The sequence below is a fragment of the Phyllobates terribilis genome, unplaced genomic scaffold, assembly GCF_046119375.1.
Source record: "Phyllobates terribilis strain yellow unplaced genomic scaffold, ASM4611937v1 Scaffold_11__3_contigs__length_659146591, whole genome shotgun sequence".
In the NCBI taxonomy this organism is placed as follows: domain Eukaryota; kingdom Metazoa; phylum Chordata; class Amphibia; order Anura; family Dendrobatidae; genus Phyllobates; species Phyllobates terribilis.
Window position 1 is genome coordinate 113,510,580 of NW_027362771.1, and position 17,318 is coordinate 113,527,897.

General features: G+C 44.0%; 1 protein-coding gene across 1 annotated transcript in view; it reads right to left on the reverse strand.

Moving 5' to 3' along the window:
• Positions 1 to 17,318, reverse strand: part of PAH (phenylalanine hydroxylase) — a 146,935-nt gene that overhangs the window by 123,097 nt on the left and 6,520 nt on the right. The window contains exon 2 of the mRNA XM_073651525.1: positions 5,283 to 5,387. Within this exon, the coding sequence (XP_073507626.1) occupies positions 5,283 to 5,387 (105 nt within the window). The remainder of the gene's footprint in view (positions 1 to 5,282; positions 5,388 to 17,318) is intronic.

Consider the following 17,318-nt stretch of genomic DNA (forward strand, 5'->3'; position numbering starts at 1 on the left):
ACTTGTCTGGACTGTTACAGAAAAATTAAAGGATTACCTGGCTGCCAGGCCCTTTACTGTCTACAAAGACAATGATCCGCTACTGCACCTGGATACCGCCCTGTTGGGAGCCATGGAACAGTGGTGGGCTTCACGCCTAGAGAACTACAAATTCACAGTCAAATACCGCAGTGGCAAATCAAATGTTAATGCGATGCGTTGTTCCGGCTGCCTGTTGAGAAGAACCACCCCGAGATGACATCTGGGAAGAAGTAGAAATTCCTCCTTTCTACTCAAGGTTTGCCCAACAGAGGGCAATCACTGCCTCTGCTGAAACGGGGGAATCTCATTCCTATCCACCTGTTGAACCTCTTCAAGAACCTTCCCTGTGGAAGAAATTACAAGAAGAGAGCAGAGTCCTGGGAGAACTCCATGACTTCCTTACTACTGGACGAGTTCCAACCCGGCTAAGACAAGCTCATACTGATGTGGAACTTACCCGCCTCTGGAGACAGAGAAAACGCCTATTTGTCTAGAAAGGGTTCATAATGAGAAACACTTTGGATCCTGTCTCAGGCAACAGACTTCACCAAATACTCATTTCCCGGAGAGATGCACGGGTCATCCTTGAAGCCTATCATGATCGCTCTGGCCATTTCCGTGTCCAGAAAACTGAAGCTACCATCCTCCGAAGGTTCTACTGGGTCGGTATGAGAGGAGACATTGAAAGTTGATGCCGAGAATGTCCCGCATGTAACATCACAAAAGATGGATCCCGAGATCAAAAAGCGCCATTACACCCTATCAAGTCACAAAAACCAGGAGAAATTGTTGCTCTTGATCATGTGAAATTGGGCCCAACTCGTTCTGGCTATAAATATGCCCTCACAATGGTGGACCATTACACAAAGCTTGCCGCTAAGGCTCCTGTCAAATATCTTACAGCCAATACTGCAGCTGAAATTTTCTATACCAAGTTCATCCAACACTATGGATGTCCAGTCCACATCCTCACTGATCGCGGACCTACCTTTGAATCTCAACTTTTCCACGAGCTGTGCAAATACAGAGATTACAAGAAACTGTGTACCACTGCTTACCATCCACAAAGTAATGGACTGTGTGAAAGAGCGAACCAAGTCATCATCAGTATGCTGCGCACTGCTTCTGCCACCAAGGGAACTGAGTGACCTGAGATTCTGAGAGATCTTGTCCACATCTACAATAACACCACCCATTGCTCAACTGGTCATACTCCATTTTATCTGATGTTCTGCTGACAAGGCCAGTTGCCTCCAGAATTGGCTCTAGGTGTACAAGTACCTGACACCATTAATCCTTTTCCACAAACAGACTGGGTGATTGAAAACCACAGACGCATGTCAGAAGACAAGGAAATTATTGATTCGCATGGAGGAAGCACCAAGAAGACAACAAGAAGACTATAATCAACATGCCCATGCCAAGCCACTACAAATTGGCGATCGAGTCTGGCTCCGAAACAACCATCGGACTGGAAAATTGCATCCACTTTAGGAAGTTGAACCATACACAATAACTGCTATACCATTTCCATTGTCTGATGTGTACGAGATATCCAAAATTGGTTGGAAACCCCAGACGGTACACAGAAACTGACTAAAACTGTGTCTCAAGGAAGAACTCCTGAGAGAGTCACCACTACCCAAGTCAACTTTGATTGGAACACAGAATCTTCCAGATTCATTAGAAAGACTGACCAAGCCTTGCTGATCCTTGCTCCACAATTTGCGTTTCCTGGCTATCATCAGTTCATTCCTACCTCAACAGAGAATACTTTTCTTCCACCTGAAGAGACCACAGAACCTGAACTGATCTCCGGCCAATGGACAGTACCTTTGAGGCACTCTGAGCGGAGTACCAAAGGTATCCTACCTGCTCGGTACAGGGACTAGTTACTTCATCATATATCCTTCTTGAATGATATGCCCAACTGTTCGCAGAGGACGGCTTTTCTTAAGAGGGGGAGTATGTGGCATCCCGGTACTCATTCTACTACTGCAAAATGAGACAGTTGCAGTGTTGTATTAGATTTGTTCCATTTTGTGCACTGAATTAGGGGATATAATACATTGCATTGTAAACTGTACTTTCCTGCCATCTGCAGGCCAATGTGTGTATATGAAGTAGTGATTATTCTCCTCACAACAAGTGGTGGCCATAGCAATGGCTGGAAGGAGTCTCCCAGCTCAGGGCTCTCACTCTAACTAGAACGCTGGTACAAACCAGTTGTGGGCGGTTCCGGCTGCCTCAGGAAGATTGAGGAGAGACATTATTCTCTCAGAGCAGTGTTTTCAATGCCAGTCTATGCTGAGGGGACATTTTTCCTCACATAATCTCCTTCACAAAAAGAGTGAAGTGTCTTCTAGTCAGGAGAGAGAAGCTTTATATGGACTCTCCTGCTCTCTGGTTATCCTGATCACTTCTAGCCAGGACCAGATCCACATGGCTGCCACGCCACCGACTTTGCTTAAACCTACCCCCAGCGAGAGGGAATGGTGGGCTAAAACTGTGAGTACATCCACACTGTAGTGTGCTTCTACAGAGAGCCAATCTGTGAAGGTCCCTGCATCAGTGAAATATTTCGTGGACTGCTCATAGCATTTCCTCTACTAGCAAGTGAAGAGAACTCTTCTCCAGCTGCCCAGAGAGGCCATAACAATGCTTGTCTCATGAGGAGAAAACCATTACTTCCATATGCACAATATACTGTGAACTTTGCCCGTAAGAGAGACTGTACCCTGTTACCTCCTTCAGTAAAATTGTTATGTTTACAAGTTCACCTGCGTGTCTGGCTGCTTGAGATTGCACAAACATCACGGGCACTCCAAAACCTGCACCTAGACACCACCGCTACAGGAGTGCCTCCGGGGGGTCCTATACCATCCACAAGTGCTACTTCCCCCTTTTTAAATTGTTGTAGATACAAGCGAAGTGTTGAAGGGTCCAGCGACCCACTTCATCTACTGTGACATCATTATCTGCTGCCAGTGAGACTACACACCCCAGCTGGCCCTTCTACAACATCTGGCGCCTCCCCAGTGGCCCACCACATCTGCCTCTAGCTCCTCCCTCCTTCCATCTACATAGAATCTCATCAGTAGCAGCTGCCATCTTCTATCTCAGTAATGGGACAGTCAGTCCTCACTGAATACTGATTTTACCTCAGAATTGAGAATTTTGGTAATGAATGATCAATTCTGGCAGAGAAAGAAGCAAATTTCTCTGATAAGATATATTACAAGTTTCTTATTTTCATGTGTACTGTTGATGTATGAAATAAAATGATAGTAATGCTTTAACATGTTCAGTTAAAGTTTTTTGATTCAGCAATAATCCCTATAATAACATCTCTACAGTCTTTAAGGCTGGCATACAGACTAGATGGCTGTCGGCCGAATGATGCTTTGCCGATCGTTTGTCCACCAGCCATATCAGCCGACTCTCCCATACACAGGAGCGCTCACTCAGCAGAAGGCTCCTGTGTTTGCTATGAGAAAGCCGCCAACTGACTCGTTAGCTGGTGGTTTATCTCCTGATGAACAATGCGATTGGCAATCCGAAATCAGACATTTGCAATCGACATCTCTTCCAACCATTAGTGTCCCCATAAACATTAGACCATCAGCCGAACCCATTGATTTCAGAGGGTTCAGTCAAAATTGTTCTAATGTGTATTGCATGGCTCCCAACCATCCTGGATTTAGTGGGACTGTCCCGCTTTGAAGGTTCAGTCCCACATCCCATCGCGGTCATTGCTTTGGTCCCGCTCTATACTCACCTCTCTGACATTTTCATTGCTACCATAGCTCCTCCTCTCAGCTCAGTGCATAAATTAAAGTTAATTTATTCACTTCACTCGCCATCGGGTGAATAGAAATTTGCGGCCTTCTGTACAGCCGCCAGGTAGCACTGACTTACACGCTGGACCAAAGACCCGTGAATCCATCCGCTCATCTCTAGTCCCAACTGTCCCGGATACAGCGGACAGTGCTGGATTTGGGTCTATGCCCTGCAGTCTTGAGCGTCCTCTGAATGTCCCTCACTGCCACCACCCCTCTGACATCTCCTCCTGCCAGGGTAGAAAGAAACGGTGAATTGACGTGGATTGGGGTGTGGCCAGGGACGTGGCCAAAATTGATGTGCGATAAGCGCACCTCAACATCTGTCCCTGTTTCTATTCTTCAAAAGTTCGGAGGTATGGTGTATAGGGACCTAAAGGCTCTGCTCACATAAACATTGATGAGGAATAACCTTACATTTTTAAGTAGAGGCAGGCATTTTGATAACAAAAGCTTTGAGAAAGACTGCACCAACAAGCGGGAGGTTTTTCAAAAAGAACCTGTAATACTTCATAATGTCACAATACATTTACTCATTTAAAGTGGACTACCCCTTCAATGTTTGAAATAAATGGTAATGCTCCACTATTACACTAATAACAGGATCACCAGCATTCCTAGTACAACATCTTCCTATATAAAGCAAACATTGTTTATTGTTAAATAGAGATGAGAAAAAAATCGCTTGCTTCTGCATCATCTTGCCAATGGGTGAATGCACTATTACAAAGTGATATTTTGTGCTAATAAGAAAAAGAAGGCTGAAGTTCAGGTCCGTATGTGAAACACAATAGAAAATTTGCACAACCACTGCAAAAAAATTCAAGTTCTGTGCTTCTCTATTCTAAATTAATATTGACTCAAAAGGTGAGATGAACATTAAAAAAAATGTGACTTATTTTTGCACATTTACCATTCAAGCAAACATTAACAGTTTGAGGGTGTAATGATCATCCACAATTAGCTTGCATTAACGGTGTATTCCCAGCTGCAAAATCCTATCCCAATATGTAGTAGGTGTAATAATAATAATATTAGCAAATACCTTCAATTAGAAATGTAGTATAGTTATTCTGATTTGCTATGTCGCTTACCACATGCGCAGGGCATTAAAGTAGCTTAGGTATCCATGGTTACGACCACTCATATAGTAACAGTTAGTTAGTGGATAGTAGTTGTAACCATGGATACCTAAGCTTCTGCAAAGTCGTGCACATTAGATAGGAGACATAGGTTATCAGGAGAACTGTTCTACATTCTAATTGGAGGTATTTGCTAATATTATTACACGTGCTACATTTTGGGATCTTGGAGATGGGAATACCCCTTTAAAGCCAGAAAATCTATTTGTCTACCTGTAGCTGGTGGAATTACTCTGTAATGGAAATAACATGGACAAGAGAGGAGCACATGTGTCCATACCTCAAAAATGCGTAGGACCTTAGCCAGTGCCCCAATTTCTTCTTTGAGGGTAAATATCAAAGAGATCCTGTTGTCTTTAGTGTTTTCTTCAATGTAATTAGACTCCTGTGTAAAGAAGATATTTTTGAATTACTGGGAAGATCTTGTATAAATAGAAACTTTCATATTTATTTCCATAGACATTTATAATTCTAACATGGTTTACCTAAGCAAGTTACAATGACACTTGATCATTGATCAAGTATTCTTCTACAAAGCCATTAAGACATATTTTACTACTGCTGGTCTCTGATATTAGCACTAACGCCCACCATTTGTGAAATGTGCAAGAAATCTCGTTGTCACATGTAAGCGCAATTAATCAATTAGTTTTCTATTAGTAGAAATAGGAAAAAAAACAAAATGAGTAACTGAAAACTTAAATTTTCCCAGTTGAACACGACACGTGGTCAACTTTATTGTCACCCACCTTGTGCTGTCTCAATAGTATAAAATTGGAGAGGTTTGTTATGATGAAACGTCACAATTTCTGGATTCTGCTTATCGAATGGCATTTAATCAAGCTTTTGTGAGCACCAATACCAGTTAAGGCCTCATTCACACGTCTGTGTTGCATGTATCTCTTCTGTCCGTATTTTTCATAGATAGAACACATGCTCATTATAATCTATGGTGCTATTCACATTTCTGTGTTTTTTAACGGACTGGGAGACATTTCCATTTTTCTCCGGTATCACAGCTGAAAAGTACCAATATAAGTCTATGGGTCTGTGTAAAACACGTACAACATATGGATATACCATCTGTGTGCTGTACACGTTTAACATTGCAAAGTATAGGAGAAGCTTTGCATTCTATTTATCCATCCATGAAAAACGGTGATGGTAAAGACAGTCACACGGACCTTACACTAATGACCCGGTACCCGGTGAATGAGGCCTGATAGGATAGTTAAAAGTAGAAATGGTGCACCTTTTCTTTGTTTTATCATGCTGTTTCCGCAGTCGTTTCTCAAAGCCTCTGGGACTTTCTAGCATAGGTTAGACTGCATGCAGGTTCACCATGATCTGACCACTCATTGGTGTTCTCTGATATTAGACCATGTATGTTTTTTTTTGCAAAAATGGGAATTGGGTTAGCAACTGTGAAAATCTTTTTTACAGTGCAGTGTGATGCAACATATATAATATTTTTCTTCCTATCAAACTATTTTACATATAAAAAAAATATTGTGTGTCTATCACAATGTCATTTACTTATCTACCTAAAGGAATGCAATAAGCTTTCATAAGCTTACAATCCAGAAAAACAGGATAATATGGTACTTTAAAAGGAACTAATCATGTCCACAAATGCTATTTACCTGCAGATAAAGGGTTAATCTGTCGGTAAATAGCGTAAAATAATGTTAAGCAGGTTTACTGGAATCATGTACAGGAAGAAAATGAATTTGTATACTCCCTGTAGCTACTAAATTTCAATCATCAAAGCTGTTACAGTCACAGCTCATGCTGTAGAGCAGGCTGTCAATCAAAGTGTAGGGGAGGGATTATAGCGTGCTCCCTGTATGGTCACAGCTCCCTGCACCGCCCAATGACTAGAAATGACTAGAAATGAATGGCTACAGGAAGGATATAATTTAATTTTCTTCCCATAACCACTGCACCAGTAAGCCAGCCAGATAAGATTTCAATGCTATTTACCTGTAAATTTGCCCAATAAGTGAAGGTAAATTGTACTTAAGCAGATGACAAGTTCCCTTCAAAGTGTGCTAGTTGTCACATAGAACTATAAAATGAAGAAAGCAGCTACCTTATTAAGGTGACTACCACAATTGCAATTAAAATGGTCTTCTAGAGGGGAGATCCTATTAAAGAAGATGGTCTAGACACAAAAATAAGAATAATTTGGTTTAGAACAGTTGTTCTTCTCATATAGATGTTCTTTGTGGGTTTCACTGTATTTGATTAGAAAAAATGAGTTGTCAGTATAATCAAAAGACACAATTTTATCATCTGTCCACTGGGTGATAAATGACTGTTTCCATTGATTGGAGAGTCAGAGCTTATGTCTGATTGCCATTCTTTTTCAGCTCTTGTTTGCAGAGGCCATACAGCTGATTAATGAAGACATTTCACCATATTTCTCCTGCTGAACTAAACACAGGATGTATAGTTGCTACAAAGTGGATTATAACAATTTTTTTGTTTGTTTGATTCTTCATTTTGCCTTTCCGTTGCCGCGGTATTAGCATTCAATTATGTGGCACCTAATGAATTAACTTTGTTAAAACCAAGTGTGTGTTACCATACAGTTTTCACAGGGGGGGATTTACTTCTTCTCCCTGTGTGATGCTGACCAATCATAAACAGGCAGCTACACTTAAAGGAAAGAAGAATACACCCCCAACATAGCTTAGAGTAGGTTCTCAGTGTATTAGATGTAATGATGCAGCTCTAATCTCCTGGTTTAACCTCCTGCATGAATCAGTATGGGGTGAGGGGAAGTGCAGATGAGTTTAAAGGGAATCTTTCACCAGGTTTTTTCTAACCTCATCTGAGAGCAACATGATGTAGGCAAAGAGACACTGAATCCAACATGTCACATAGGTGTGGTCCCGACTCTGCGATGTGATTGGTTTAGGTGGAGCCTATTGTGTCTGCGTCTGGGTCTGATGTCACTGATGGGGAGGGGCTACATTTTTAAATGCCTGGCAAGGTGTTGGCGCTAGTGATGAGCGAGTATGAATCGGTAACCCTTTTGTCGAGCACGCTCGAGTGCTCTCCGAGTATTTTGGCGTGCTCTGCATTTCTTTTACAGTCGCCGCGGCTGCAAGTGTCACAGCTGTTAGACAGCTGTGACACATGCAGGGATTGGCTGTTCGACATCACTAGTTGGTGTCATTAACTATACAGCATACAGACAGGACGCCCATGTAGCGTCCTGTGTATATAAATGTGTGATGCACTGAACAGTTAGTTTGTAGATGTCAGCAATTATAGCGAGGTAGATAGGGCTGGACTGTACATCTAACAAAAGATGCTAATATGACCTGAGAGTGTTGTGGGTCTATGTCATTAGCATCCTGAAGTCTGATATACTACTATTTACTTACCAGACTCTATGTTTTGTAGTGGGTCATTTACATTAGCATATTAGAGTGTGATGTACTCCTATTGATCTAACAGACTCACTGTGTAGGAATCTATTAGTGAATGGCTTTGAAGCCTGGTGCCTGGGAATATGTGCAATATTAATGTTAGGATTGGGAATATGTGCAATTATAGCATTATGAGACCTGTGCAATAAAGTACCCCAGAATTTTTTATTTTTGACATGATAATGTAAGAAGAACATTGTGAGTTGAATAGTGTTCTGTGAGGGTCACCTAGTGGGCTATGGGAAAGCCGACTGATGTTATGACAAATTGACTTTACCATGACTGATATATTAAATAAGTGCAGTCATAGCTATGGATTATGATCCACTAGGAACACAACATGTAAAATTCCCTTTTGCACACTATATAATTGATTGACCGCTAGAGCACAATAATTCCCTTTTGCACACTATATATAACTGATTGACCGCTAGAGTAGCGGGATACAAGTCTGATAGCTCCTTATAAATAGATTTGAATCTGGTGACTGTTTGATCAATTCTCTAACTGGTTCGGAAAACATAACAGTGTTTTGGAATACACATTTTTTTGGGATTATAATTGAGTCTCGTTCAAGCAAATATAGGTTAGTATTTAAATAAGTCTCCTGATGAGTCGTTTGTGGTGTGGATGACGAAATGCATAGAGACAAAGGACTTCTTAAGTGATGGTGCATGTTGCACCTCACCCTATATGTAGAGACATGGGGTATAAGTGTGTCTTTTAGTCACTTTCTGACTAACCATCATGGTGTGAATAGGTAGCACACTGTCTATAAGTAGGATTGTTTAATAAAGGTTACATTTTATCCCTTCGTCAGTGAGTTTTTTAATTTTTGGGATAGATGAGCTAGAATTTAAGTGAACTATATAATACAATGATTGCAATATATTAAGGGGATAAAAACTTTGATGGAAATGCTTCTTTAACCCCCTCGCCACAAAGCCTGTTTTTACCTTCATGACCAGGCTAATTTTTTTCAATTCTGACCAGTGTCACTTTATGAGGTAATACCTCTGGAATGCTTTATCAGAGTAATATCTTCTCTAGTGATGAGCATGCTCACCACTGCTCGGTACTCCATCAAGTATCCCTGGTTCTCGAGCTCCATGCTCGAGTCCCCGCCCTGCATGTTTCACGGAATTTTTGACCCACTGAACTTGGGAAATTGCTTTCCAATCACAGTAATGCCATAGCAATGTTGGCTACTGGCATTACTGTGATTGGCCGGCCGCATCGCGTTACCGGGTCTATATAAGACCCGCTGATATGATGCTCACCACACTTTACCCAGAGTAGGGATAGCTGCTGGAGACGGGAAAGTTTGCATTACAGGCCTATACTCAGGGTTTATAGCGTTGCAGTCCTTGCTGCTGAAACCTATAACCAAATAGTCCTTTTCAGAGCTACATCTATTGTATTCAGTATAAATATCGCAGTTAGCTGTATTTAGTTTAGGAATAGCTGCTGGACAAGGGATAGTAGTGCATTACAGGCCTTGCTGTAGAAACCTAAAACTCCTTATCAGGCTTACATTTATTGTGTTAATAATAATAATAATAATTTTTATTTATATAGCGCCAACATATTCCGCAGCACTTTACAATTAAGCAGGGACATGTACAGACAATAAATTCAATACAAGGTAAGACAGTTTAAACAGTTACATTAGGAGTGAGGTCCCTGCTCGCAAGTTTACATTCTACAAGGAAATGAGGGGACACAATAGGTGAAAAGTGCTTGTTATTTCAGGTCTGGCAATTATAATAAATAGGGATTTTCATATAAGGCTGCATGATCCGGTCATCAGCCCGTATGTTTAAGTGCAAAAATCAAGTATTGAGTGCAGTTATCGTGTGCATGGAGGATGTAGAGACAGATGAACAGTAGGGAGCAGATTCTGAATAAATTTAGGAGGGAACATGATAAAGTTAGTTTACTGAGTATTTGAGGTGGTAGGCTTGTTTGAAGAGATGGGTTTTTAAAGCGCACCTGAAGACGGGGCTAGGCATCAATCAGGTTTGGATTATGGGGGATGTTAATCTTAGGTCAATTGTGGAATGGAGGGCAAGTGTAGGGCAATAGACTGAGATGAGAGAGGAGATATAAGGTGCTTCAGAACTGTGGAGAGCTTTGTGGGTGAGAGCGATGAGTTTATATTGGACCCTGTAGCGAATGGGTAACCAGTGTAATGACTGGCACAAGATGGAGGCATCGGTGAAGCGGCTGGACAGAAATACGACCCTGGGCGCATTCAGGATGGATTGGAGAGGAGAAAGTTTGGTAAGAGAGAGACCGATCAGAAGAGAGTTACAGTAGTCCAGACAAGAGTGAATAAGAGCGACAGTAAGAGTTTTAGCAGTTTCAAAGGTGAGAAAAGATCGGATTCTGGAGATGTTTTTAAGATGCAGGTGACAAGAGTGAGTGAGTGATCGGATATAGGGAGTAAAGGAAAGTTTAGTGTTGAATATGACCCAAAGGCAGCGGGCGTGCTGCTTGGGGGTTATGGTTGAACCCTCCAAGGTAATTTCGATGTTAGGTAGAGTTAGGTTAGTAGAGGAGAGAAACAGAAGAAGTTCAGTTTTGGAGAGATTCAGTTTAAGATAGAGGGAGGACATGATGTTAGTGACAGCAGACAAACAATCCTTGGTATTTTGTATTAGGGTAGGGGTGATGTCTGGGGAAGAAGTGTATAATTGGGTGTCTTCAGCATAGATATGATACTGGAACCCGAATCTGCTGATTGTTTGTCCAATAGGGGCAGTGTATAGAGAGAAGAGGAGGGGGCCTAGGACTGAGCCCTGAGGTACCCCGATAGTAAGGGGACAAGGGGAGGAAGAGGAGCTGGCAAAAGATACAGTGAAGGAGCGATCAGAGAGGTAGGAGGAGAACCAGGAGAGAACAGTTTCCTTGAGGCCTATAGAGCGGAGCATAGTGAGGAGGAGCTGGTGATCCACAGTGTCAAATGCGACAGAGATCCAGGAGAATCAGCAGGGAGCAGTGACCTTTGGATTTAGCTGTTAGTAGATCATTAGAGACTTTAGTGAGGGCAGTTTCAGTGGAGTGTGAAGAGCGGAAAACAGATTGTAGAGGGTCGAGGAGAGAGTTGTCTGAGAGATAGCAGATTAGACAGGAGTGGACCAAGCATTCCAGTAGTTTAGAGATGAAAGGAAGGTTAGAGACAGGTCTGTAGTTAGCAGTGCAGTTCTGTTACATGGATGGCTTTTTAAGTAAAGGGGTTATGATGGCATGTTTAAATGAGGAGGGAAAGATACCTGAAGAAAGAGAGAGGTTAAATATTTTAGACAGGTGAGTGGTGACCACCGGTGAGAGAGACTGCAGGAGATGTGACGGAATGGGGCCACTGTTACAGGTTGTAGGCCGAGAAGAAGTGAGGAGCAGAGTAACTTCTTCTGTAACAGGCTCAAAGATGGCTAGTGAGCTTGAAGTGCGGCAGAGAAGGGGATCTAGGCACTGAGGAGATTGGGCTGAGATGTCCTGATGGATGTGGTTGATTTTTTCTAGGAAATAATTGGCCAGATCCTCGCCGCTGAGGTTGGTGATGGGGGCCTGTGCTTTAGGTTTCAGGAGGGAGTTTAAGGTTTCAAAAGGTCGTTTTGGATTGTTGGACAGTGAAGTGATGAGGGTGGTGAAGTAAAATTGTTTGGCTAGATGAAGGGCAAAGTTTAGGTTTTGAGAATGAATTTATAGTGGATGAAATCCTCTGCTAAAAGAGATTTTCTCCACTGACGCTCAGCACACGTTGAGCAACGCTGAAGAAAGCGTGTTTGCCTCGTGTGCCAGGGATGCCGTTGTCTGTGTCGGGTCTTTCTGCGTGTTGAAGATGCTGCTTCATCTAGGGCACTCTTCAGTGTATTATTGTAGTGTGACAATGCTAAGTCTGGACAGGAGAGTGAGGAGATGGGGGCCAAAGCTGCTGGGTATTAATGGTACGTGTATTCCTATAAGTGTGGTAAGTGGGGGTGACCCGGGTGTTCAATATAAATACTGCTGTTAGCTGTATTTAGTGTAGGGATAGCTGCTAGAGAAGGGATAATAGTGCATTACAGGCCTGTAGGTAGGGTTTATAGCCTTACAGTCTTTGCTACAGAAACCTAAAGCCAAAAGTCATTATCAGGGCTACATCTATTGTATTCAATATGAATAATGCTGTTAGCTGTATTTAGTGTAGGGATAGCTACTGGAGAAGGGATAGTAGTGCATTACAGGCCTGTAGTCAGAGTTCATAGCCTTACAGTCCTTGTTGAAGAAAACTAAAACCAAAACTCCTTATCAGGGCTACATCTATTCTATTAGGTTCCCTATTAATACCACTAAAGTACTGCATACCCCTCTGTAGTTTAATATGCACAAGGGATGGGGATGTGGACGTGCTGCTGATGATGCACACGAAGGCTGAGGCCATGGGCCAGGTGAAACTGTAACTGATTCGAGAGCACAACAGACACCATCATCCACAATACCTAGCTTCCTGTCCCACTTTGCAGCGGGGCAGTGGGACGCCACTCTTGAATCCAGAACAGTGCGAACAGGTGGTTAGTTGGATCGCAGATAATGCTTCCAGTATGTTTTCCAGCACCACCCTGTCTTCCACATGGTCCAGTCTCAGTAGCCAAGAGTCTGGACCACATAATCCTCACCCTGATCCTCCTTCCTCCCAGCATGGTGAGTCCAAAGAGACAAGTGATCCTACACTTGGACACTCCCAGGTGCTCTTTACATTTGCATTTATTTATTCTGGCCTTTCGTCTGGCATGTCTCAAGAGGGACATGAGAAGATTGTGTTTAGTGATGCCCAAATATTTGAGCAGCCATGGTCAGAAGAAGATGACAGTCAGAAACGGCAATTATTGTCTCAAGAAGTAGATGATGATGAGATACAGTTGCCAATAAGTGATGTTATTAAGTCAACAAGTCAGGAGGATTAGAGTGCGGAAGTGGAAGACGAATGATGAAGTCACTGACTGAACCTGGAAGGTGCCATGTTGAGTGAGCACAGCAGCGCAGAGGGGGAGGGATCTGCAGCACTGCAACAGGCAGGAAGAGGAAGTGGGATGGACAGAGGGAGAAGGTGGGCAACTGTTCCACCGAGCATTCATACGTGGCAAGATTCCACGCCAAGGGTTAGGTGTTCCCCAGTCTGGCACTTTTTTACTGAAAGTAAGGAAGACAATAAAACCTGTGCCATACAAAGATCAGCAGGGGCCTGACCACTACCAGCCTGACCACCATCAGCATGCTCAGACATGAGTCATCCAAGCACCTGACTAGGTGGGCCGAATACCTGGGTCCACAATCAGTGTCTGAGGGTGACATTACTGCCTGTTCCTCTGTGCTATGTGCTTGCCAGTCCCCTGTCCAGGATGCAGGCACCGATGCCTCCTGCCCTGCACCTGTCGTTGGACATTCATAAGTACCATCAGCAACCACGTCCACTTCCTTGTTCCAGTGCAGTGTTCAGTTGTCCCTATCCCAGGCCTTGGAATGCAAGCAGAAATACGCAGCCACCCACAGGCCCAAACACTAAACGGCCACATTTCCAACCTGCTTGTCGTGGAAATGTTGCTGTTTAGGCTTGTGGACACGAATACTTTCCGCAACCTCATGGCGGCGGCCATCCTTCGCTACTCGGTCCCCAGCCACCAGTATCTATCCCCTTGTGCCGTCCCCGCCTTATACAAGCACTTGTCCCATAACATCACCTTTGCCCTGACCAACACATTTACTGGGAACGTACACTTAACTACCGACATGAGGACAAGTACTTGTGGCCAGAGACACTACATTTATCTTACGGCACACTGGGTAAACCTTGTGGAGGCCGGGATTAAGTTGGACCCTTGGACGGCACACGTGCTACCGACGCCTAAAATTTCGGGACCTAGTTTCATCAAGGTTTCCCCAACCTTCTACACGAGTTCCTGCATCCCCTCCTCTTCCTCATCATCCATCTCTGAATTGTCATCTATATCAGTCACAAACTTGAAGCACTGCAGCACTGCCTCGGTGAAGCAACAGCAGGCTTTGCTGAAACTCATTTCTTTAGGTGACAAAAAGCACACCACAGCAGATTTGTTGAAAGGTCTAACAGATCAGAAAGATCTATGGCTCTCGCCACAGAACCTACAACCAGGCATTGGTTGTGTTGTGTGTGATAATGGCCGTAACCTGATGGCTGTAACCTGATGGCTGTAACCTGATGGCGGCTGTGAAGCTTAGCAAGTCTGCACACGTACAATGCCTGGCCCATGTGCTCAATTTAGTGGTTCAGTGCTTTCTGAAAACCTACCCAGATTTGCCTAAGCTACTAGTGAAGGTACACCGCCCATTTCCGCAAGTCACCTACAGCTGCCGCCGGTCTGGCAGTGCTGCAGCAGCGCTTGCAAGTGCCACCTCACTGACTGGTTTACTACATCACCACACGCTGGAACTCAACATTACATATGTTGGCAAGGCTTCGTGAGCAGCAGTTGAATACCAGTTACAACATGCCTGTCGTTATTCCAGTCAACCTATGTGCACATAAAAACTGATGAGTGGGCATAGATGTCTGATACCTGTGAAATTCTACAAAACTTTGAGGAATGAACAATGATGGAGAGCGGCGATGATGCCATAATCAGTGTAACCATCCCTCTTCTGTGTCTACTCAAACACTCACTGCTCATAATTAAAGAGGAAGCTTTGCATGCGGACCAGGTGGAGATGGAGGAAGAAAGTAGACAAGGTGATACTACCCAGCCCAGCCTCATCTCATCTTCTCTGCGTGGATTGGGAGATAGTGAAGAGGAGGAGGCTGAGGAGGAGGAGGGACAGGAGATGGTTGCCTGCACTACAGAGGATACTAGCCACACCAGCTTCATCTCATCTGTTCAGAGTGGATGGGCTGAAGAGGAGGAGTAAGAGTAGGAGATGGTGGAGACAGGGAAGTCTTGTCTGTTGGGAGTCTGGCACACATGGCTGACTTCATGTCCCACTGCCTTTCCAGTGACCCTCGCGTTATACACATTTTGGCCAACACTGATTACTGGTTGTTCACCCTTCTCGACCAATGCTGCAAGGAGAAGTTTCTATCTCTCCTTCCTGCAGGAGAGAGGGCCAGTAAAATGGTGCAAATACCAGAAGGTAAAATATCCCAACTGACAACACTGTCAGAGGTCATAGTTCCTTGGAAAACCAATGAGTAGAGATGAAGGAGACACATACCAGGTCCAACAGAGGCAGGGGAAAACTATGAAAGGTCTGGGACAGTTTCATTAGACCCTCCCAGCACCCAGGCCCTGATGTGCAGGGTACATTGACAAGGAAGGAAAAGTTTTGGAAGATGATGAAGGTGTACCTAGCCAACCGTACCAGCGTCCTCCGTGATTCCTCTGTGCCATACAACTATTGGGTATCCAAGCTGGACACGTGGCATGAACTGTCCCACTATGCATACACTTTACTTTGGAGGTGGAAATGGGCCCCCTTACCTCTTGCCACAGGTTGCACAAATGATATGTCTGCCCCTGAGCTATATAATATATACCATCAGTAAATCTGCATTTATTGAATGGATGAAAGCCCTAATATAAATCTATTGTGCTCCAGGATGGGTTGGAGAAGTTTCCCCCACATGGTTTAGGACTTTTCATTCTCAAATGTCTCCCAGGAGATAAATGAACACATATTTCAACCCCTCCTTCAGTGTATTTGAAGTCTCGGGGCAACCTGATGCCTTGAGGCGGCACAGGAGGAACTGCCACCCACCTTAGCTGTAAAATTAGTAGAAAAAGTCCCATCTGCCAATGCCGGCAGCAGAGTTCAGAGCTCCCTGGGCAACCAAGGAGGAGAGACGAAGGAGACACACACCGGGTCCAACAGAAGTTGGGAAAGGTCTGGGACAGTTTCATCAGACCCTCCCAGCACACAGGCCCTGATGCATGGAATACTCTGACAAGGAGGAAAAAGTTTTGGAAGACGGTGAAGGAGTACCTAGCTTACCCTACCAGCATCCTCTGTGATTCCTCTGTGCTGTACAACTATTGGGTATCCGAGCTGGACACGTAGTGTTTTGAGAGTTGCTGGAGAAGTGCTAATTTAACATTAGAGGGATATAGGCACAAGCTGCTGGAATACTCTCTTGCTGGTGTGATAGCGAGTTGCTCTAGTCCAACTGTTTCTTCGTGGTCCATTGGCCAGGAATTGTCTTTCTTCTTTCAACACATTTATCCCCAGGGTCACGATGGGTCCCCCACCTCTGAGACCTTTTACCAATATGATTTCTTTCCTGCCCAGCTCTATCCTGCACACTCGTATAGTCATCCACACCACTCCAGCCACCTGGATAGGCAACTGGTTGGCGATCACCAGTCAAATGGTTGTTTCTTTTCTGGAATGGGCAACGTCTGGGAAGTGAATTTGAAAGTACTCTTCAGGCATAGTGGTCACTTGGGACACCGTGTCAATCAAGCAGTGAATGCGTTGTCCAGTAAACTCAGCTCAGGTAATGGGTCTCTCAGAAATAATATCCTTGGAGTCTCCATCTTCTCTTCCTGGGGTGTGGGACTCCACGATGTGCTTCTCTACTTTGGAGCATGTTAGTTTAAAGGTCGCCCCCTCCCCCTTCTTTCCCATTTTGGACAATCCCATGAGATGTTCCCCCTTCCACCTTACGTCCAACATTCCACTACACGTTCTTCTGATGGGTGACGGGTGCAGGGAGGTAGGGCATGAGGGAGGTTGCATTCCCGCTCTGACTTTTCTTCATATCGGGTCGCAGGGTCAGGCATGGTGATCTTAGCAGGGGTTCCTTTAATACTGCGCAATTTGCCTCTAATGTCCCAGATCTCTTGGCGTAGCTCCAGGGACCCGTC